We start from the raw sequence: 23,131 nt of genomic DNA on the forward strand, positions 1-23,131 counted from the left end.
ACGAATCGAAGTTTGGATTTTGGTTTTGACGAGTGGGATTGGATTGTGTGTTTGTTTGAAGGTATTATTAGTTAGTGTTTTGGTATCATATTTTGTCGGATTGGTTCATATTTAATAGAACAATAAGCTTCAATAGAAAAATAACTTTTAGTAAATGAATGGATGGAAAAAATTGTTACTTAAATGAAATGGGACTCTAACCAATTAATCATCATCTGCACCATGGAGGTGGTAGATAATAGCATAGCCAATCCAAGATAAATGGATGATATTCGTGAAATATGGGACAATACAACACAGCTAAGTGGTAGTGGAGATGTTCAAATTTTGAAGGTTTTCATTGACCTTATTACAAAACTCAAAGAGCATAAAACCGATTAAAGAAATACAGATTGGGGTGAAAAATACAAATACTAGTCTTTCTATCATTCTAAACCAGAATTGAAACCGTTTGACCTCTTCTAACACCTCCAACCACATACCCAGACTATCCTCCAGTCTGCCTCATTACCTTGAAAAGAAAATCCCCGCAATGTTAACGATAATCTTCTTTAACGGACTTAATTAAACCGACATTACATTTAACTGAACCAGCTCACACGTTCCGTAAGTACCCATTTACTTAATTGATAATAGATATCTAAGGTTATTGTTAAAGTTAACTGGTGAGGAACTTTATATGTGGTTGGATGTACTGTGTATGTGTTGGTTTGTGTCTGTTGGATTTGTGTTGTATATGTTTTTTTTGGTGTATAAAACGATGTTTCTTTAATTCAACTTGTAGATATTTTTAACTAGTTTCTGCCAGCAGTTTTGCCCATGTTTCTGTGGGATAAAAAGAATCCTATCACAAAAGCCAGCTTATAGTCGTAGTCTGTATACCAAATTTCATCAAAATCCGCTAAGTAGTTTCAAAGTGATTGACGGACAAACGTCCAAACCTCCAAACTTTCAGTTTTATAATACTAGTGTATTTTTTTAATATTTAGTTGCTACTTACAAATATGTATGGTAGATTTTTTCCTGAGTAAGAATCAAACTTGTTAGAGATTACGTAGCAGTGGATTGTGGATGAAACTTTGGAACGAGCAAATAGTTTCACTAGAAGACTGACCGACAGACAGACATTTTGTTTTTTTTTTATATATTAGCATAAAGTGCCTTTTCGGTTTATTTGAAATAAATAATTTTGACTTTTACTTTGACTTTGAGTTTTCATTAAAAATATTGTTTGTATGTCCTGTTTGGTTACACTTTGAATAAGACATGGACTCACGTTGCACTCGCCTCCAAAGCAAAATCCAAACAAGTCTTCAGAAATCAGAATATACTTAACACCCACACGAACACAATCTCTCTAGATATCCTACGTCCCCAGTACCTGTCGCCCTTTAACAAAACATAGCACCAAAATCACTATCGCATACATTTGTCCCAGATATAGTATTCATATAAATCAGAATAGCAACGTACTATTTGTTGTACCGACGTTTCTTACGGCCACCATTTTGCATACAGAAAACCACTATAACTTTACCGTCTAATCTTATTCATATCACCTTTATTACTTAAGCTTAAGGTTGGGATTTGCTTGTGTTTTGGTTTTGTGAGTGTGTGTGTTATGTTTGTGAGTATATACAGCGTGTTTTATCTAAATCGGTCAGCCGTCGTGTGGGGGCTGGAGCAGTTATAAATCAATGCATGTATCGGTTGCTGACAATAATAACTATGGGGCATTTCGGTAAATGGCCGTTCGATGTGCGTTATTCATTTGTAAGGGATACGATGTTACTTTGTCTTGAATGTAGCTAAAGGATTAGTATCCTGTACAGTATGTGCAGGATTTGTTTTATTTCATATTGTAGTTTAATGTATCACAAAATCATAAAGTTTTTTATCATATGGCAAACGAGTTTAGGGGTTACATGAATGTGAGCGACCCAAGGACACCCGCAACACCAGAAAAGACACACACACAAAAAGGAATACGCCCATTTCTTGATAGTCCATTGAAATGTTACAATTTGAGGGCCGAATTATGCATTTTTTAGAGGACGCAATTTTATTTTTTGATCATGTAGGGGAGGTCAATAGAAGCTTAACTTGAAGTTTGTGGGGTCGCCACCCTTGTCCCTCGGCCGCCATCTTAAAAAAAGGGATGGAAACACTTTTTTTGCTATATCTCGGAAACTATGCATCGTAATAAAATTTTTAAAATCATAATTTGTAGAAAATTATTTTGCCTACAAATATGTTTAATAACTTTTTGCCCTAAATTAACAATTAAAGAAGTTATAAGTAAAAAAGTGAAATTTTGTTAATAAAATTTTCTCCTTTGCTCTATAACTTTTTTTTTACATTTTATAAATAAATGACTTCAGACCAATCTTGTAGAATATTTTTCGAGAAATTTTTTTCCCTACAACTGTTTTCAATTTCATTCATTAGAAACTCAGTTACAGCGCTCCCAAGTTAACCGGGTTCGTCAAATTAGTCCAGTCAAATAAGCTTAAATTAGGTAAGAATCTCGGAATGCGAGATGACCAGCTGTAATTTTGTAAATACTTGTATATTGACCCCTAAACCTTGTCTCAAAACCATGGTATATATGGTAGGGTGTAAGCAACTCTTAAAATTCAGGGTCAAAGGTCCCAAAAATCGTTCTTTTGCGGTTTTTTGAAATATCTCATTTCCTATGGGTTTTTGGTATTTGTATTCATTATCAATATTGTAGAATACAAAATTCTCTACAACTTATGTCAAATTTTTTTTTACATGGTGAACCGTTGTCGAGTTAGAGGGCGGAGAACGCACGGTCAATTTTCCACTTTGGAAGCGTCTATCTTTCAAACAATTGAATTAGACGAAAAATGGTTTTAGAAACCATAACGTCTTTTTTAATGTCCTATCCATAACCAACTATCACGGATAGGTTAGCTGAAAAAAAAATGTCTGATGTGATGCAGTGACCGTGCGTTCTCCGCCCTCTAAATCGACTACGGTTCATGATGTAAAGCGATGTTTTTTCAAAAAAATTTAGACAAAAGTTGTAGAAAATTTTGTATTCTACAATATTGATAATGAATACAAATACCAAAAACTCATAGGAAATGAGATATTTCCAAAAAACCGCAAAAGAATGATTTTTGGGACCTTTGACCCTGAATTTTAAGAGTTGCTTACACCCTACCATATATACCATGGTTTTGAGACAAGGTTTAGGGGGCAATATACAAGTATTTACAAAATTACAGCTGGTCATCTCGCATTCCGAGATTCTTACCTAATTTAAGCTTATTTGACTGGACTAATTTGACGAACCCGGTTAACTTGGGAGCGCTGTAACTGAGTTTCTGATGAATGAAATTGAAAACAGTTGTAGGGAAAAAAAATTCTCGAAAAATATTCTACAAGATTGGTCTGAAGCCATTTATTTATAAAATGTAAAAAAAAAGTTATAGAGCAAAAGAGATTATTTTATTAAAAAAAATTCACTTTTTTACTTATAAATTCTTTAATTGTTAATTTAGGGCAAAAAGTTATTAAACATATTTGTAGGCAAAATAATTTTCTACAAATTATGATTTAAAAAATTTTATTACGATGCATAGTTTCCGAGATATAGCAAAAAAAGTGTTTCCATCCCTTTTTCCAAGATGGCGGCCGAGGGACAAGGGTGGCGACCCCACAAACTTCAAGTTAAGCTTCTATTGACCCCCACTACATGATCAAAAAATAAAATTGCGTCCTCTAAAAAATGTAAAGCTCATGTAACATTTCAATGGACTATGTAGGTTTGATGGTCGTATTGGTTCAGAAATACCCACCCACGATAGCTCATTCCACAGTTTTGCTGTGCGAGACACAAAGTTCATGTCTTTGGAGTGGTCACATACCATGCAAAGTTTTTTAGGTGTTTAGCAACAGATTCTTTCCTAATGTTTGCAACTATAGTGTATGAGTCCATTGGTGCTAATATACACTAGATAAAAATGTATGTGTATGTTTTATGAAGTTTAGAAACTTGAAAAACAGTCAAGCTCAAATTGGACTCAAACTTGACGGTACTCACAGGTTTGTGACATCATTGACCAACGAGGCAGTCAATAACAAATTAATCAATTTATTTAATTTGATTTGAAAATCATCAATATCAATGAAAATGTACCAAATTGTAAACCACCTTGGTTTATTGTCAATACACCTTCTTCCTACACCTGCCCTTCGAGACACAGTCCCGGTAAACCCGCTAGGCAGTTCGCAGCTCAATCCCTAGACTTGGCATGCAGTTCAGAAAATGCTGCTGTTCGTCGATGGATGTCACACTTTTAGGACCGGCCCCAGGTTAAACGACGTCATTAGTGCTGCAATTAAAAACATAGAAAATATCACCTTTTAATCACAATTTTCACACTAACCGCTACACATGACTTCTTACCAGTCATAAAGGGTCAGTATCCCATACCAATACCTTTGACCACGCCCACTCAATGACAATAATTAACACACACACATACGAACACGCACTAAATATGTATGAGAGAACGGCACGTATACTAATGCAAGTGAAATACCAATCATGATTGATCCTTCAATACGTTCGAATTTAGAATCGTGCAAATGGAATATTTTGTGTTTTGAATATTTTGTTCTTAATTTTATAGATTGACTCATAGAACTCACTGTATATCAGCTCATGTTATCTCTGGTTTGGTTACTGTGTAAAGACTAGTTTTTTTTCTAATTAACGTTGGAATCAGGCTATTTTTTCTTCTGTGTCATGAGTTACACTCAGATCCGAATCAATAATTTGTAGATCACACAAAGACTTGCTCAGTGCGGGAGTCGAACCTGCTACACGTGGCGTGGCAGCTTGTTGCCCAACTACCGCACCGACCGTGCAGTCATTCAAAGTTCGAACTCAATATTAGGCTTTAAAAGTTTATCGTTCGTACACTTCGTAACAACACACATAGCATAGAATTCGACCACTATTATTTCATTAAAATTGCAGTCAAAACACACGACTTTTTCCTCGAAGGGGAACGCTAAATTTCATGTATTAAGTGTAACACCCACTTTTCACCAGTTAATCCCGTGTTACAGAAAAGGAGCCTACTATCATATCGAACGTCATTTTATTTTAGATCACTACTGAAATTTAAAAACTAACCCTTTCTCGATTCAGTGGTACATTCGAAAAACGAAGCCCTCATACAACACTAGCACAAAATTTAATGAATAAATTTTATAACTACAATGTCCACTATCAACAATACATAAAATTACTTAAGTAGCCCACCTATAGACCTAGCCTTCCACATTTACATGTATTCCGCACGATTTCGCTAAGTAGGACAAACACTAAGTAAATATAAGGTGACAATCATTAAATATGACCGTGTTTAGACTATAGAATGTTCATTTGTAAACTGTTTACTTAGTTTAGTTGGTAAGAGTTCGATTGCTTTATGTTAAGTCTTTTTTTAAGGGGAGTAAATCATACAATGACTTTTCCCACCCTGGACGAGGCGAGAGGGAGTGTCAGACTCTTACTGAATAAAAACCACCCCGTTCCTACTCCTGCTTGTCGAGCTAGAGCCCCGATAAACCCGCTAGGTAGTCCGCAGTTCCAAGTCAGGCATCAGCCCTACTGGGCCCCATCTGTGGTGGTCTGAGGTTCAATTGAAACGAGAAGCTCAACTTTGTATATTCAAAATGTTTAACACGTTCACTGCGTTACGGGAAATATTTGGTTGTAATTGAGTCTTGCTCTGTGCGGCAGCTAGTTGTCCTGGTTTTACTCTCCGTGCGGAGGTGATTTATTCAAGTATTCGTTCAAGTAAAAAAGAGACACCTATATTCCCGATGTGCTTACTTATAGTGTATTCAAATTTAAGAATAAAAATGTACGGGAATTATTTTGTCGTAACGCACAGAAAGGTAATTATTGTACAATAGTGCGATACGGGAACTATTTGGCCGTATCCTAAACCCCGTACCGCACTGAACGTGAGCTTCATTTAGTCATAGTGCTGTGCCTTGTCAATACGTTTTTACAGAACGCGATATCCTACTTAAAGTTCCTATTAGTCGTGATTATGCAGGATGTTATGTAAAGAATTATTATTAAGGATTATCTCATTTCATGGTATGGCCCTACTACTCTTATTATTTTTTTGTATTTTTGTAAGTATTTTTTTTTCTGATGATTAGATTATCAAGTAAAACAAATAAATAATTATATAAAATAAGAAGTTACTGTTTTGTTAATGTTTGTTAAAATAAGAAGTTACTGTTTTTGTTAACAATTATTACTTTTATTACAAAAAAGGTTTTGTTGATTGTGTAATACTCTAATAAAAAATAATGAATCTAAAACAAAACAACGTTTTTGTGATACCCCATCCCTAGCAATACGACTGTTGTATGCGCCACGACAAGTATTTTCCCGTAAAATCAACCATTTTTAAAACTACCTGTAACTTTTAAAATATTACTAAGAACCCCGTGCTACTGCAGCTGTGTATACACAAGGATGTTAACTATGTATTGGTACAGAAAAAAAATTCTGCAGAGGAGTTTCCATGTCTCTGTGGAGGGTTGAAGTCAGGACTACATACGGGAACATAGACGTCGTAACGCACATCAGGCAATCTTGATACGGGAAGTATGTGACTTGTACAGCACTGGCAGTAAGTCTTAATCTTGCACAGCCGCAGTGAACGTGTTAATAATACTATGCACGATTTTTTTAAGGGGGGAATATCATCTAATGACTTCTTCCGCCTTGGGCGAGGCGAGAGGGAGTGTCAGACTCTTACTGACTAAAACCACGCCGTTCCTATTCCTGCTTTTCAAGCCGGAGCTCCGGTAAACCCGCTAGGTAGTCCGCAGCTATATGTACGATGGCACCATGACTGACATTTTAAAAGTTGCTATTTATGATTTAATTGAAATAAATGATTTGACTTTGAACTGCCAAAAGAAGACATACCTCTTTTACTACAATACAAAGTTTTACAATCAGTTTGTGCGTGCAACCACTAAACAAGCAAGGTAATAATAATAATATAATCACGAAGAAAAATCAAAAATACCGTCTGATTTACAGCAATAAAGCAGATGTCTCATTAAGGGGTCACAGATCAGTTGCGGCGTGACGCTGGAATCGAACCCGCTACCGCGCTACGCAAGACCCGTTACCGACAGAGGTTGTAAACTTTTGAGGTTTTTTCACAAAAAAATCAAGGTAGCAAACCTTACGTATTGTAGTACTGAAAAATATTTTCAATTTATTGATTTTGTAAAAAGGTTTACCGGGATTTACCGGGGCTCCGGCTCGAAAACCAGGAGTAGGGACGGGGTGGTTTTTAGTCAGTAGGAGTCTGATACTCCCTCTCGCTTCGCCCAAGATGGGGAAAGGTCATTGGATGAATCTTGAAAAAAAACCTTAATGTGCAGTATGTAGCTCTGCTTTGCTTTTTCCAACCAAGGTGTGAAAACTTATAACTTGAATAGGTATATTGGTATCACTAAAAAAAATAACATTCATTTGGAGCTGGTATGTCCAGGTTTTTTAGGTTAGCAACTCTTAATTAAAGTTTAATTTAAGTCTAGAAAAAATAACGTAGGTAAGTACGTCACTTATATTTCGAACCCCTGGCAAAGAACTGATCTTAAAAACGTAATTATACACACGGATGCGCATGATTCACGAAATATTTGAATACTGTATTACATACATTCGCTACGCCAAAACCGACTTAGTTGCCACTATAACCAAAACTTAAAATCAACCAAGAATTGTACAAAGTAAGGTCTAAAATGAATCAGCAATTTTAAAAACAACGAACGTCAAAATTCGAACACTGTTAGGTTCAGCAGTATCTATAATAAGAATCTTTGGTAAACAAAATAACACTCTGAGCGTTAGGCATAAAGTTGTTTATTCACTGTGATAAATTCGAGCGATAGTTTGAAGAAGAGTGATGTGCAGACGCCGTGGGAACGGTTCAGTTTGGGTAATGTTAGTGGTTGAACGAGAGCAAGAACTCGCGATGAGTCCGACGATAAAGCTGAACAACGTGCTATTTACTTATATTGAAACGTAATAAACACTATCGAAGATTTACCTACGTTTTTATGAGTACAACGCTCCGTTAGAAGTTAGTTTGCATGTTTTAGATGAAAATTTTATTTTTGTGAAGTTTTACAGTAACGTGTTAAGGAGTTTTTATGGAAAGAGTATGATAGGAAAGTAGGTACTTTAGGGCACTAAGAGTAAAGTTCCCTAAGAAAGGTAGGATACTCCAACCAGGGCAGGTGATCGTGTCTAGCTTTTTGGCCTATCCGTTTTCGTTGGGATTTTCTATCCATGTTTATTCGCATGTAAACTTCATATTGACGTCATCCGGTAATTTGTTCGTCGATTGTCTATATGTGACTTCTGTCTTCTGTCACTTGTTATGTGTCGCCACAACAATCCCCCAAAATCGAAGTACAAAATGTCTGTTGTAATGAACAACGGCTAAATACTTATTGTTATTTGTTATTTCTTAAACTTTGAAAGCTAATTATTACTGTTCATACTATATTTCTTACATTTGACACTGTTCATCTGCATCCAGTGATCACATATAACTAACTACGATTATGAGACGACTTAATTAAAAATACCGGTGTATCTTAAGTACTAATTAATTGTACATAACCATATAATATTGGAATTACAACTTAATTATTTTCATCAAAATCATATGCTTGATAAAGTCATTAATGGCTACCTACCATTTCCTCCTTCCCAAAGCAGGTGTATCTTCAGACTGACCCGGCGATCTCTAATCACAGTAATCGTTAATCCTTTCGATAATCGATTTGCACGCACGCGACCTTACAACATTATCGTTTACCGTTACAAAATTAATTCTCATTCGATTATATACCTTATTACTTTAAAATAAGAACGTATGTTCGTTTGTTAAATTTAATTGTTTAAGGAGTGCATGTGCGTTCGGACGGGACGACCACATCCTGTCTTTTATACGATTTTAAATCGAGAACTCGTTCGAGAATCGATGGTTTTTGCTAGAGACGTGTAATGTTTTTTTTTTACTTGGATGAATGACTTACCTTCATAGTTGTGACAAATTATTCAATTATATTCGCCTTTTTTTCATTGAGTGAATTGATATTCTGACATCAAGGCAAAGTCTCTGTTGTCATTTTGAATATGTTTTATAAACTCTGTGTATCTTCTATACTTATAATAAATCTGTAGAGAGGTCAATTCTGTACATGAAATATATTTCCAAAATAACTATCAGGGGGTGATAAGTGATCGATACTGACGCCAAAAATGCAATCAGAATTTTTTTGTCTGTCTGTCTATCTGTCTGTCTGTATGTTTGTTATAGAAACAAAAACCACTCAACAGATTTCAACAAAACTTGGTAAAATTGTTCTTCATACTCCTGGATAGGTTATACTTTTCATCAGGCTACGATCAATAGGAGAAGAGCAGTGAAGGGAAATGTTGTGAAAACAGGAGAACTTACTCCATTTTTTAAGCTTCCGTCGCGTGTGCAGCCTTAATGGTTAAAGCTACACAGAAATCATGTATGATAGAAATGTTCGTCTTAAAATTGTTTAACCCTAGAAAGATAATCATATTGTGTAGTACGGAAAAGATACTCATGCGTAAAATTTACGCATGTGTTTTATTTAGCTGTAGGTTGGTGTTTATTAATTTATTTCAATAAAATTGTATGTTATATATATTGACACATATATAAGAATAATTTAAACTGCAGATAATATATTTATAAATATATTTTTAATAAAAAATAACCAAACTTATAAACTTCAGTCATAAATCAAATAAACTTTTTAACATTTACTTTTACTGCTATTTATATATTTAGGTTAAAAATAATTTAGCAGCTGCTGCTGCTAAATTATTTTTAACCATGATAATCGGCCTTTTTTCACATAATCAACAATAACAATATCCTATACATATTATAGGAACATAGAATTCTATAAAAATCAGTTACAAACAGTTTTGGCACATTACAAGACGCATTTGCCCTTCGCCTTATTTTAGAAGGGCAAAAAGTACAGTAAATTCCTTTTTTTACTACAGGTTCTTCAGTATTTTCTTCTGTCTACTTCTAAGTCATCTATAAAAGCTTCTTCTGTGTCGCTCTGCACGTCATCTTGATTCTCATGGTCACCTACTTCACAATCGGTATCCTCACAGGGAAGCTCGTCGTCACTTTGCATGAGACTGGCCAGGATACGGTGTTCGTCCAAATTACTACTTCCCATTGTTGCACCAATATCTATAAAAGAAACTATTAATGTTAGTAATAATATACAATTACAATAACATCAAAAAAATAAAAAAAATATTATACTAATCAAAATCATAAAAGTCACGTAAAAGATAATCATGCGTAATTTTAACGCATGGGGTCGTTATATCTTAAAATCGGTTACACTTACCTTACTGCCACTTGCGCCATATGGAAGCTCCCAGCGACGAATGAGATGTCCTAAACGCACATCTATGGATTCCCACTATTAAGAAAGATAGAGCTATATTTCGCAAACGCATGCGTAATTTTTACGCAGACTATCTTTCTAGGGTTAAAAAATATTCCAGGACAGCAAATGTCTATCTTTTATGGTTGACTCACAATAACACGTATAACTCCCGATAGCTTAGCAGTTCGGAGCTATCTGATTATATTTGTCTACTCTTACGTTTATAACACTCTCATTCATTCATTCAGTCATTCATCTATACTTATATATATATATAAGATGTCATTGTCGGAGTTACTCGAAATGGAGAAATAAAACTTCCACGCGAAGACCGACATCCGCGCGGTCAGAGTCGCGGGCGGAAGCTAGTTGATAATAATACCTAATCTGTAAAATTGAACTAATGTTAAGTACTTTTCAAAAATATTTGATAATAATGAAAGTGTTTTTTTTAAGTTAAGATGTTCCAAGGCAACGGTCTTAGATAGAGCATACTCACATTTTCCCCTTTTTAATCCTACCGACAGTAGGGAACTAGCATAGTATAGAGATGTGTTATGTAGCTGTGCTACGAATATGTAATAGCTAAGCTGTGAAACTATGTCACAGTTTTGACTCATACTAAGCTGTGTAGCTGTGCGAGGAAGATGCGCAGCTCGATTATGCAATGTATCGATAGTAGGAAAGCCATAGCATGCGTCTTTTCATATGAAATGCATAGCTACGCTGAGAGCGTTTCCACCAGTGCTATGTTATATCTACCAATGAATATGAATATGTTTAGTGGAAGCCAAACGCATCCACAGCAACATAGCATAGCACATATTTGATACAAAAGCACTCTTATTCATAAAAAATCTAACCTCACTTTCTCATACAACGAAAACAACTCATGAGATCCCACAAACAAAACAAAACACAAATCGCACCTTGAAAACAAAAGTGGCGTTATACAAAAATTGACATTTTTCAGTATGACCGTTTAAAGTTTTTGACGCAACATTTTAGTCATCTTGGCAAATAACTGGAAGAAAATAATGCAACTAATTTAATTTATTATTAGTCTGACTCTCTTATTTAAGCTATGTACTGAAAACATGCCAGTAAATAATGGAGTTATTTAGAAATCAAGGTTTTAAAAAAAAGTTCCGCATAGTGCCACTTTTGTTTTACGTAAACCTAGCCATTTTAGAATAATTACCTATTATTACCCAAAAGATCAGTAATGGGGGTTAGAAAAAAATGACAGAAATAAAACGAAATTATGTCATAGAAACAAGAAAAAATATTTATTTATCAAAAACAATTAAGTTATAATCAGTACAATCAAGAAACACTATAATTATGTAACGTTTTTCGTTAAAGTTTAAGTTTATGTATAAATCACAATTTTTGGCGGTATCAATTAAACCTTACAACAGTAACAAAATTAAACTTAAAAAATAAACTATTATTCTCAAAATAAAAGATAAACTCCTCTAGAAAATAAACTGATCTAGGTACTTAGTTAGTGAGATCGTCTGAGATTCACAGGTTGTATCAAAATTATCGTTAATTTAGTACGTATACATTACATACCTACTACACTTCTAAATAATACTACTGAAATATACTTTCATAGTAGGGGGCATAATAACTGGGAATCAAACCAGCGTTAATGAGGCTCCTTACGTCAGTTTTTTTTCTTTCGGATATTTCTAATTTACGCTGATAAAGCGGTTTGAGTCCTGTAACTTCTGTATGACGATTATTTCTATTTGTTCTCTTACTCAAATCAAGCTCTTTAAAATCATCAAAATACGATGTCTTGTACTGTATTTTAATCTCATTATGCTCATTTTTATCAATTTTAATAACTTTTATGTCCGACAACTTTACAACTTGACCATCTACATCTTTATTTAGTCTAGGAACTGGTAGTTGCTTTATATCTATGAAATCACCGTAACCCATTTCATTTACAATGAAAGGTGTTCCATGTCTTTTAGCGCTTTGAATAGCAGAAACATATTGCGAAGGTACGTATATGGCTCCAGATCTAAGACACCGTTTAACTTGTTTCTCAATTACAGAATGTACAGCATCTCCTTCATTCTGTGTATGACCACGTATCAGGAACTTGTGTGTTATGGACCTAATTTTTAAGTATTGGACTGCGTAAATATACACTCCGATAATATACTGGTTCTTCTGCTGTCCGCAGCAATTATCAGAGTAAAAAGTTATGTCTAGATATTCGTCGGCACAAGATGATTTTTTTTGCAAATACTTTAATACACAAGTACCTATTTCATTTGCTCCTCGGTGTCCTTGAGATTCATCCCAGAAGAAGCACTCAGTTTTGTCCAGTTTAAGCTCAGAGATGGTAAAGTTCAAGCAATTTATTTTAGACTTATAATAAAACGTAGAAATCTCACCATTTGGTACTGTCATCACGGCTTGCAAATCATAACATGCGACAATAAAACTAGAAGACACCATTGCTTTGTCATTAGCTTTTTCTTCACGACTCTTTTCTTTCTCTGCTAAATGTTGATCGTATTTTTCTTTCAGAGCAGCTTTTTCAATACCTTCTGCGATCTTGTATATAGAGCATTGCTCACACTGGTCCTTTTTTGGAATAAAGAAACCAATGTTAAATTGTTCGTTAAATATTTTTCTGTAGGTATGTATCATTACGTAGGGTAATCCTTGCTTTATGCAGTCTTCTTTATAATCAAAATAAATATCTGTTAAGGTTTTTCCACCATCGATGTACTCTCTTGTCGTTTGTTGCCTTAAATAATGGCTTTCAATTCGAGGAATGCTATTAATATGTCGTTTAACTCCTTCAGTCAAATCTTCCGGTATTTTTTTATGCTGTCCATGCTTACCTCTTTCTTCTCCTTTCAATATACCTGTTGTACTATTCTTCTTCTCTATTACAGTTCTAATACATCTGTCGGTTATATCCAATGTATTCTTAAAAAATGTTTTACATACTTTAGTTCTAGTACCATTTAAATTAAAATAAAAAGCGTTCTTCAACTTTCTATTGGAATCAACTCTCTTATATTGATACTTCGGCTTAATTTCTTCCATGCTGCGAGCTATGTATTCTCTTTGTCTTACTAGTGAAGCCATGGCCCAATAATCTTCAAATATTTGCTTTCTCAAATCTTCATTAATACTTTCTGAGCATTTTAAGCGGCACGTCGACTTACATGTTGGTTTTAGGAACTTTGCTGGGTAAACCTTCTTCGTTTTGGAGCTTGAAACGTATTCTTTTCCGCTGTCTTTCAATTTCTTAGAGATATAGGCGACCCTTTGGTTCTTTTTCTTTTTCTTTGGTTTTTCAATACTATCCACAGCTGGTGGAATATCGGCTGCAATATTGTTATCTTCGTTTCCAGCACTTTGGTTATTCGAATAAACAGCTGGTGCAATATCTACTGCAATATCATTATCTTCGATCCCAGCGTTTTGGTGATGCGAATCAACAGCTGGTGCAATGTCTACTGCAATATTATTGTCTACATACCCACGACTTTGGTTACTTGAAATCACTTCCATACAGTCATTAACCAATTCCAAATTATTGTCACTTACATTGGAAATTTGAGTGGTGGTTTGAAGAATATTTGGTGGATTGGATGCAATAGAAGTAGAAGAAGAAGATGATGATGATGAAGATGATGATGAGGAGCTTGAAGACGAAGATGAACTTGAGCTTGATCTACGGCATGTTTTCTTTGAAGGCACGTATGTTGTATCATCATCAGAAGCAGGTGAAAAGTCACCATCATCGTCGTCGCAGAAGTTTTCTTTGTCAGCTGGATATGTATGGTTGCTTGTTGTTGGCAAACTGATTACATTAGATGTTGAGGCTTCAGGATCTGAACAGTTTTCTTTGTTTTGAATTGCTAGCATTAATATTTTTCTACCTCTATCTCTCGACGGATTCATGTTGATAACCTTAAATAAAAGAAGAAAATACGTCTCTCAAATGCAACAATGAAATCTAAATATAGGAAAATCTATTTCCGAAATAAGAATGACAATAAAAGAGTCTATTCACGATAAAAACGTATTAAGGTAACGAGTACCTACTTGTTTCTCGGCAAATAATAGGACAACATAATTTAGGTTATATTTCACTATAATAACGTCATTAAATAAAATTGTAGATGTTATATTTTACCAAACAGTGGCGGTATACCCAATATGACGTTTATTTAACAAAATGAAACATTGTCATCCAATTAATTTCATAATAAATACTGGTACTAAGACTAATATGACCCTTAGACAATAACTTATAACATCTACATTTCAATATTTTTGTTTAAAAACAGACACTAAAAAGAAAATGCCTCTTTTAATTTACTAAAAAATTGCGATTTAAAATAAAAATTAACAAAATATGGCACTATAGTTATAATGCCATTTATATATTTATTAGATCAGAAAATTATTAAAGACAATAACATTAAAAAAGGCACTAAACAAAAAATGTCATTTTAAAATTCATCAAATATATTATTTTAGTGTAACATTAACTAAATAAGCGACACTATGCATAAAATGTCACTTCTTTGTTAATCAGAAAATTCATTTCAATATTATTTTAACTGAATAAGCGACACTATACTTAAAATGACATTTTTGTAGTTATTACTTTGGCAGAAATATTAGTTAGAATTTACGTTTAAAACAACACTATACACAAAATGCCACTTTTTTACTCACCGCAGCGTGTAACCACTCCGAATGCTTGTCTTCAACTGGATAGTGTCACCTTATGATTGACTACTTCGTCATTTACCTAAAAGTGTCAACTGACACTAGCGGCCTCTAGGAAAAAGTATTCAAACTACGATAATTGTCGTTTTTGCAATAAAAGCGCTTTCTTTCAAAGAATCTAGATGTCGTTGTAACTCAATATTGCCCTTTTTAGTATAATGCCACTTTTGTTTTCAAGGTGCGAAATAAATTTAAAAAACGAACAACAAAAAAAGAAAACACAATCACAGATGTCCTATTAACAAATCTATTCAGCCAGTACAGATGATAGCACAGATAATTAAAGAACAATAGTCTTGTTATAATCCGTTTGACGTCTTATTAAGGTTTGATATGTATGTTGATGGTTAGCGGATCAAATATGGTTGTTAGATGAAAAGATAAATTTGGAATGATATGGAGCTTTCGATTCGATTATAATTTTATGTTTAACGATTCTTGTTTGTCTGTAGACTGTAGACCGGTGCTGCGGACTACCTAGCAGGTTTACCGGGGTTTCGGCTCGAAAAGCAGGAGTAGGAACGGGGTGGTTTTTAGTCAGTGAGAGTCTGACACTCCCTCTTGCCTCGCCCAAGGTGAGAGAAGTAATTGGATGATTTTCTCTCCTTAAAAAAAATGGTCTGTAGAATGTCCAATACATTTGTCACGATCCCAACTCTTTCTCTGGGTGTCATAAGAACCGACCAAGGAAAATAACATTTGATACAGACGTGCTCATTGATAAATTTGAATCTTTTTAAACTGTTTCGAATCCGCGTGCTAAATGAGGAAATTATGTGTCTTTTGACTCGCAGGTTTTCTTCTTTTTTTAACGTTGCCCTACATTAGGATTTTCTCCTGTGCCGTGGGTGCGGTTACAAACATACATATGACTGACAATTAGACCCGGAAGAACAATTTGTGGATCACGCAAAGAGTTGCATTACGCTACACTACACGTTCACGTCAGCCGTACAGCCAACCTTCCTCTTAGAATAAAGTGGCTAGAATAGTGGCTAGTGAGGTTTGATAAAGTACTCGTAACTAGAATAATATACGAATTCTGATATCGCCCCAGTGTTAGTATCACAATACTTCTCTGTATTATAACCGACTGACAAACCCTGAAAAACAGCTTAAGCAAGCAATTTTAATGCTAAGAAGTCAATAATAAGGAATTTGCTCTGAAGCAGCGAGTACTGATCACGACTAAAAGTAAAAATAAATATAAGTAGTATCACAATTTTGAAACAAATTCTCGTTAATTAAAATTTTACCGATCCATAGTGATGCAATAAGAGTTATGATAAACGGGCACCGGTTAGTTTACATTCAAAGCTCAGAACGCGCCTCATAGTGCCATCTATCGGCGAGTAGCGGAACTATTCTATTAGAAGAAGTGTTAAATTGTAATAAAATGATACTTCTGACTTTTTAAACGTTATGAAATAGTATTGTAATGTGTTTTAGTTACTCAAGATCTCATTTCCGAATAGATACGTTAGTAATAAATTGGGTTAATTTTATTTACACTCTAAATTGCCAACATCTCAAATTTTGCAATAACTGTAGGTGTTATTATTATAGTTCAATTTTTATCATATTTACGAAGCCTTATTCTTAGCCAAAAAGGGGTAGGTAGATTTGTTCAGTGTTCTATATAAGAATATGTCATTCGTTCCAATAAACTAGAGTTTATGCGACGTAATTTGTTTTCTACTACAAATATTTTTAACAGTACCACTGCGGTTCACATAGTCCGGTTTATGTGACCGGTTATTGCCAAATGTCTTACTGTTTAGATATTTATAAGGTAAGGTAATCAGATGGAATGCTTCAACTACTGAAAACACGTGAAAAACAGCGTCATACCTGAACTTGTTAATCGGCTCGGGGATCGCATCGCAGTTGATGTCCCTAAAAAATGTTTTATAAAATGCTGTCCATCACTCAATACAACTGTCGTATTGCAGTTTTGGGACATACTTGCGTCGAAATCGACTGTTAAATACGTGATGTATATCTATACCTATGTATGAAATTTGTATTTCTAAAACGCACATGATTATTTTTAAACCATTATAACTCGGGAGTTTAAGATGTCCGCTTCTCACGTATGCATGAGAGTGCGGGTTCAAAACCTACCAACGGCAAGTTATAGTGACTTTTCCGAATCATATGGACTTTCTAAAATTATTCAGACACCTCTGCGAAGGAAAACATCCTGAGGAAACATTGGTTTATAATTTGTAATTATAAGTTTGTAATCACCAAACCGCATTAAGTAAACGTGGTGATTAAAATATGCTTAAACCTTGTCCGTGTGTGAAGAGGCCTTTGTCCACTTATAGGCAGATGATGATAAGCAATTCATGATAAGAAAATATACATACTCGTAAAAGATACACGTACTTACGGGAGAAAATCCTAACGCGAAACAAAACATATACGAATACGCGTACGACTTTAAGAAGAAAACTGTAAACAACTCAATCAGTACTAATATATTTTCACAAAACATATGACTGTCTGGAGTTTGAACAATTTTGTTTATCTGTTCGCGAATGAATTGAGAGCACCCTGTAGGCTCGTGTTTTCTTAGCATTAACGTGAGACGCCTCGGCGCATTTAAATCTTGGGCGACGTATGCTAGGGTTCGCACGTATGAGAAGTTGGTGTCGATGGGTAATCATTTCGTGGTTTTTCGTTATAATAATTATCGTTATAACGTCTTTAATAATAGTCTGTTTAAAATTTGAATTGAATTATATCACGGGGTACGACAAAAAGTCGTAGATATATCTGTACTTTTTGTGTAAAAAATACTATGATAGTATTATTTTGTTTTCATATTAAATACTTGTAGTAAAGTATCATATCGTTTGTTTTTTATTCCCGAAGGAGTAGGCGGAGGTGCACACTTCACATTGTGGCACGTAATGCCACTGTACAATGTACACTTGTATACCCAATTTTCATCACATTTTGTATTTTAAGTTCCACTGTATAAATAATTATAACTTTATTTATGGTAAATTGTAAATTTGTAGCAATAAAATCAAAATATAAATCACAATTTTCTACACACATCTTAGTACCAGCCCTATGAAAATTCGCCACTTATTCCGCGTCGCCTGGCGCACAATACTCGGTATGTTATAATTTTTGCTACCCCCGAATATATGAACAAAGGCCTCTAATGAATGTATTGCAAAATTCGCAAAACCATTATTAAGCATTGTTACTGTCGAGCGGGGAGAAATGTTTTTGTTTGCGGGTGTTTTCTTTTCAAAATTTTTTGGAAACAATGTTGTGATAATGATGTGTTTTTCGGGGATAGTGAGGGTGTGATATCGTTCCTATAGATGTAGGCGACAGTCAACAGTCTGTGTATAATTTAGGCTAGTTGTGAAAAGGCTGTATAGATATAATCAAGTGTGAATACTTTATCATCTGTTATTCAAGTTTAAACCTAATAGGTACATTCTTTCAGAAACACGTGTTTTTAGATTGTACCCTAAGTACTATGACAGACCTACAGACAGACAGGACAGACAGACCTAATTACCACGACAATAAAAAAGACAATAATCTCTTAAAAAACAATAAAAGACAATAAAAAAACTGTACATCCATGAGCACTGATTTATACCAAGACATTATTGTATTTCATATCAACTTTTTACGATTGTGAACAAAGGATACTAAGTAGTAGCATTTTCAAACCCATCACTTATAAAGTTTAAAATAATACAACTAAAAACTGCCCAATAGACATCCAACAGAGCCAATGTTATCGACTAACTCACGTAACTATATGACGAGGAACTCGACTAGTTTCAAGCCACGCTAGAGGTTCATATGATATACTATCGCCGATAACATCACAATTAACTAACTAGTATGTCTCACGAAAGTTATAATATAAAATCCAACAGAACATACGCAAATCACAATAAACACATACAAAATAAAATTATTCTCCACAATTTAATTCATTACCATACAGCAGTATTTGAAACTTTACCTCTCTGGAATACTCAAAATGTTGTGAAGAGACTCCTTGCAACTGTGGCTAAGAAACAAAAGAAAATGTGTGAGTGTGTTATCATTAGCATCCCCCCTTCTCCCCTTTCTCCCACCCACTTAGGCTCCTTCCTTTCTTTCCACAAATTCTATACAAAAGTTTGAGTAAGAGTAATACACGTCTTGTTGTTTTGGTTGGCGTGTGACTGTGTCTGCTGGTAATACTCGGGACAGTCTGTATTGTAATAGAATGTTTGATGCAGTGTTTGCTAGTGCGTGGATTTTTCTTTTTTATATAATTTAGCATGAACTTGTGAACAATGTATTATGACTATAATAATTTTTCTGTTTATTAAATAAGGCTTCATGACCAAAAATATGTACACTGGTGTTAGGCACACAGGGTAGGTGAAAAGTTGGTGGGTGTAAGAAACAAGCATAATATGAATAGAACAGTTATATGCATAGCAGTCATTAATTTACGTAACCTACCTGGAGAAAATAATAAATAAAACACTGTATACTTCTGCGGTGAATAGATAGTTTGATGTTGTATTGACAACTTAACTGTCCCTACACAATGCATATAACTTAATCAGTAGCTACGTACAGTACTTCAATTATAATCATCAACTTTACTATGAATAGTCATAGTCATTTATTCATTAACAAACAATTCTTTGTATCTGAATTTACACAGTAAAATAATAATAAAAAATACGAATGCACAAAGATAAAATAATAAATCTATTAAACAACATAAATTAATTTTGTCAGTATGAAATTAATATAAAAAATATATTCTACAAATCACTAAACTGTATGCACACCCTACTTAAAGTATGAAGCCAATTGTTCTCAAGATTGGTTTAAGCCTCGCGTGTGATCTTAATTAATGAATACGAATGAATGACTAAGCTCATTCCGTTAATTTATTTATTAAAGCTCGGTAAGGGAAAGCATACAATATGTTACTTTGGATTGTGGTTCTCAAACATGTTTTGTCTAACCAAATTTTTTAACCCGCCACTGGAGAACAGTAGTTCTCCAGTGGCGGGTTAAAAAATTGGTTACCTACTGGTGACCCTGGTCTCCTGTACCGTGGTTTTGTGTTCCATGTATTTCATTTTTAATATTGTTTATGCTATTTTGAATTGGAAAGGATATAAAATTGGATATTCATTTAGAAAGGACATAAAATGACATAAATATTAAAAAACAGAAAATAAAGGATATAAGATTATATTGAAAGTCACAGTTGCGGAGTTGACTAACGGTAGAGTGCGAACAGGTTATCATACTAATTTTATAAATGTGGAAGTTTGTTTATTTGTTTCGATGTTTGTTGGAAACGGATTTTCTTGAAATATGGTAAGAAAACAGGGTATGAGCTGACTTGCGTGATAGGATACTTTTTGCCCCACGGGAACGCGGCTAAAGCCGCTGGCAGAATTTAGTATGTAAATAAAAACATAAGACTTTAAAAATGGCCAAATATAAACTTATACTTTTTCCATTGAATTATAAACAGTAGCTTACGTCCTTATTTATCTTTTTAACGTCCGAATTCAAAGCAACTTTGAGAACCCCTGACTCTGAAGATGAAGCCTTCACAATTGTTCTGTAATGTGATGTAAAGTACTCTTACTCAGACGCATGAGAATCGAGTGGTCGATTAAATCTTTTCGATGGAATCGATTGATTTGTGATAACTCGATTAATTTGTAGGAAGCTCTCGATTTCTTTAGGATGCCTACTTAAGTGTTTTCTACTGTGTGGAATGATGTAAGATAAAAGTGATTATTAATTTTTGATGTAGGTATTTGTTTTGTGTATTGTGATTCACTCACGAGGTGCTCTAAGAGAAAGACCTAGGGAAAGCGTCTCTCCCAAAAATAATTTATTTAAAATTTTAAAATTCATATTTACAAAATAGGTGCTCATTAAAAGGCACTACCTGCTGGTATTCATCTTTCCTATACATCACATCACAATATTGGCAACATGGAGGCAGTGGAGGCGGTCAACGGTACACTGGCGCAGATGAGGGCAGAGTTCCAGGAAAGGATGGCAAGATTTGAGGCCGGGCACAGCAGTACACCATCCAAACTTGCATCTGGCGGCACTTCAGCTCTGGCACAGGACTACTGGGCATTCAAGCGATTCACTCTGGATGCGCTTGAGTGTCTGCAGCGGCAGATGGAGTTTATTGTCCGTGACATGGATGCACTGGAGATGAGAGGCCGCAGAAAGATGTTGCTGATCCACGGAGTTCCTGAGGACAAGACCGAAAACACTGCACTGGTGGTCACAAGTATGGTCCAAAATAAATTAAAACTAGACAGTTTCACTACCTCCAATGTCCGTCGTTGTCACCGGATGGGCAGCTTCACCGGCAAGTCAAGTCCCAGACCCATACTGGTTAAGGTGCAGGATGTGGATACCCGGGACAAGGTCTGGCACAACAAGACCAAACTGAAGGGTACGGGTATCACGATATCTGAGTTCCTGACCAAGACACGACACCAGGTCTTCATGGCGGCGCGGAACAGGTTCGGTGTGACGAATTGCTGGACGAAAGCGGGCCACATCTATATCCTGGGGCCGGATGGCGTCAGGCACCGCATAGTCAGTCACAGCGAGTTGCGTGCGATTGGCGAGCCTGCAGCTGTCCCCGAGCGGTCTGCGGCGGCAGTCTCCGAGCGATCTCCTGCGGCAGTGGCACGGAGAGGGAAGCGCGGCGCCACTAAAAAGTGACTTCGTTAATCCTGCTTCGTTCGGGTAACAATCTCACTTCTTATTTCCTTTGTCTTGAGGTAGTAATCGAATACCTTCACAATATATTTATTACTTCTTTATGTATTTATTGCTTCTACCCATGTTAACATATTTATTTTATTTTAATCCTTTACCCTTCTATATTTTATTTATTATTTATTTATTATCAGTCACCGTTGTTTATTTTCAAACCTTACTTTAACTGTTTCTGACGTTTGACACATGTCAAATGTCAAGTAGCGTTCCAGGTTTGGCATCGGATGCATGAATTGTCTATGAAACCATAGACAATATCAATGCAGATGATGCCAAATATTATTTTATTTATTACAATTTATATGTGTATACAAAATAATTTTATCTGTTTATTTAAATTTATCCTCACCTGTTTTTCGCCCCAATTATCTTTTCAGTTATTTATCTACTTTTTTATAAAACTTTTGTGATTTTTGCCCGAACGAAGCACTGTGCTGTGTTGTGAGGTAGTCCTATAATATAAAATTGTTACACGGAACCGGCAGGTGGACCTGAGCATAGTTCACACAACCTACCTTACTTTTTTATTATTTTTATTTATTTTAATACCACACTATATTATATATAATTATATATTTTTATTATTCTTATTTTATACTTATACATTATGATAGATGACGAGCAAAGTGTTAATGATAGTTTTATTTCAGCGAACACTGATAACGACAGCTTTTGTAGTTTTCCTTCTCTTTCTGACACACTTGAGGCCCATTTCTCCGATGTACCGAAAAATCTTAATGTAGTCCATATAAATGCACAGAGTATTCCGGCTCATTACCCCGATATGCTGGCAAATCTTGACTGTAAGAATATCCATGCAATCCTAGTTTCCGAATCCTGGTTAAAACCTTGTCTCCCTTCCACTTCCTACTCTCTACCTGGTTACCAGTTGATAAGAAATGATCGCACGGGCTGCGGCGGCGGCGGTGTTGCCATATACCTCCGAGCAAACATTTCCTTTAAAATTATTGATATGTCACCG

At 35.0% G+C, this 23,131-nt stretch overlaps 2 protein-coding genes across 2 annotated transcripts; one reads left to right on the forward strand and one right to left on the reverse strand.

The window, feature by feature from the left end:
• Positions 1-11,817: 11,817 nt before the first annotated feature.
• On the reverse strand, positions 11,818-15,375 carry LOC118272251 (uncharacterized). Its single transcript, XM_035588623.2, has 2 exons — positions 15,277-15,375; positions 11,818-14,502 (listed from the first exon to the last, which is right to left on the reverse strand). The coding sequence occupies exon 2, from the start codon at positions 14,491-14,493 to the stop codon at positions 12,148-12,150; it is 2,346 nt and encodes a 781-aa protein (XP_035444516.2). The 5' UTR covers positions 14,494-14,502; positions 15,277-15,375; the 3' UTR covers positions 11,818-12,147.
• A 4,667-nt stretch (positions 15,376-20,042) lies between these two features.
• LOC118280796 (uncharacterized) lies at positions 20,043-22,202 on the forward strand. Its single transcript, XM_050693690.1, has one exon. It carries the CDS (start codon positions 21,340-21,342, stop codon positions 22,090-22,092), a length of 753 nt encoding a protein of 250 aa, XP_050549647.1. The 5' UTR covers positions 20,043-21,339; the 3' UTR covers positions 22,093-22,202.
• The last annotated feature ends 929 nt before the right edge of the window (positions 22,203-23,131 follow it).

This window comes from Spodoptera frugiperda, chromosome 5 (genome assembly GCF_023101765.2).
Source record: "Spodoptera frugiperda isolate SF20-4 chromosome 5, AGI-APGP_CSIRO_Sfru_2.0, whole genome shotgun sequence".
Classification (NCBI taxonomy): Eukaryota; Metazoa; Arthropoda; class Insecta; order Lepidoptera; family Noctuidae; genus Spodoptera; species Spodoptera frugiperda.

Bases quoted from the DNA above. Each gene is read 5' to 3' on its own strand.
- LOC118272251 (XM_035588623.2), bottom strand. From the start codon at position 14,493: ATGAATCCGTCGAGAGATAGAGGTAGAAAAATATTAATGCTAGCAATT.
- LOC118280796 (XM_050693690.1), top strand. From the start codon at position 21,340: ATGGAGGCAGTGGAGGCGGTCAACGGTACACTGGCGCAGATGAGGGCA.